Source organism: Gavialis gangeticus, unplaced genomic scaffold, assembly GCF_001723915.1.
Source record: "Gavialis gangeticus isolate Ggan-Ray unplaced genomic scaffold, GavGan_comp1, whole genome shotgun sequence".
In the NCBI taxonomy this organism is placed as follows: Eukaryota; Metazoa; Chordata; order Crocodylia; family Gavialidae; genus Gavialis; species Gavialis gangeticus.
In genome coordinates this window covers 376,112-377,164 of record NW_017729015.1, presented here as the reverse complement: position 1 = coordinate 377,164, position 1,053 = coordinate 376,112, and the positions used below count along the sequence as shown (strand labels likewise).

Below are 1,053 nucleotides of genomic sequence, written 5' to 3'. Positions count from 1 at the left end.
GGGCTGGGGGAGTGGGGGGGGCATCAAGGTGCTCGTACAAAGCCCCCCATGCAGCATGGGGCAGTGGGGAGCAGCAGGGTTCTCCCTCCCATCCAGCAGCACCCGGTGAGTGGGGGCTTTTCTTTTTACAAGTGCCAGGAGCTGCAGCAGCCATTGCCAAGCTGGGAGAGGGGTGGAGGATGGGCCTGGCCTGGCTGATTCGGATCAGATTCGGCCGAACTGAATCAGGACAGTGATTCGCATCATTGAATAGAATCACTGTCCCCCACATCGGCCAAATCCGAAGCGAATACTAGCCACTTCACACGGGCCTAGTGTAGACATACCACATGTCAATTGCTCGAGGTCACACAGGATGTCTGTGACAGAAGAGAGCAGGCACACTAACCCCTGTACCATCCTTCCTCTTCTTGTCCAGTTATCGCAGCTGCAGAAAGTCTTAGAAATTGCCTGTCTTCCCTCTGTAGGGTCTGTGTATGAGATCTCAGGCAGTGAATGCTGCCTGTCAACAGGAGACCTGCTGAAAATTGTTGCTATTCAACTGCAGAGGGTCACCTGCGAAAATGTGGAGACTGGGCAGTCAACAGAGCTGCCGCTGAACTTTACAGGTAACACAAGACTGCTGACCGCATCCTGCACATGTCCAGCCTTATGCAGATATACAGTGTACCCACAGAAACCATACTCCCTACACAATCCTAGTTTCACAGATCCTCTGCACACACTCATACCCCCAGAGTATACATGCATTCCACCTACAACTGCCTCCACACACACACATACACTGCTGCACACAGCTAACCTTCCTACCCATCCAGCCTCTCGTGTTCAGTCTGTCCACCACAATAGCTACACACATACATGCAAACATATACAGGCACACAGAGTGTGCCACATGCACTGTGCCCACCACCAACAGTCTCTGAACACATGCCCATATACGATCGCACATGAGCACTCAGATCACCCCAAACACACCAACCACATACATGCATGCCCCCTGCTTTATCTATGGCAGGTTAGGGGGTTATACCCTGTGGTTGTGTCAGGGTT

General features: G+C 52.4%; 1 protein-coding gene across 1 annotated transcript in view; it reads left to right on the top strand.

The window, feature by feature from the left end:
* The first annotated feature begins 313 nt into the window (after positions 1-313).
* THEMIS2 (thymocyte selection associated family member 2) overlaps positions 314-1,053 on the top strand; it is a 19,276-nt gene continuing 18,536 nt past the window's right edge. The window contains exon 1 of the mRNA XM_019512111.1: positions 314-608. Coding sequence (XP_019367656.1) covers positions 356-608 — 253 coding nt within the window. The 5' untranslated portion in view covers positions 314-355. The remainder of the gene's footprint in view (positions 609-1,053) is intronic.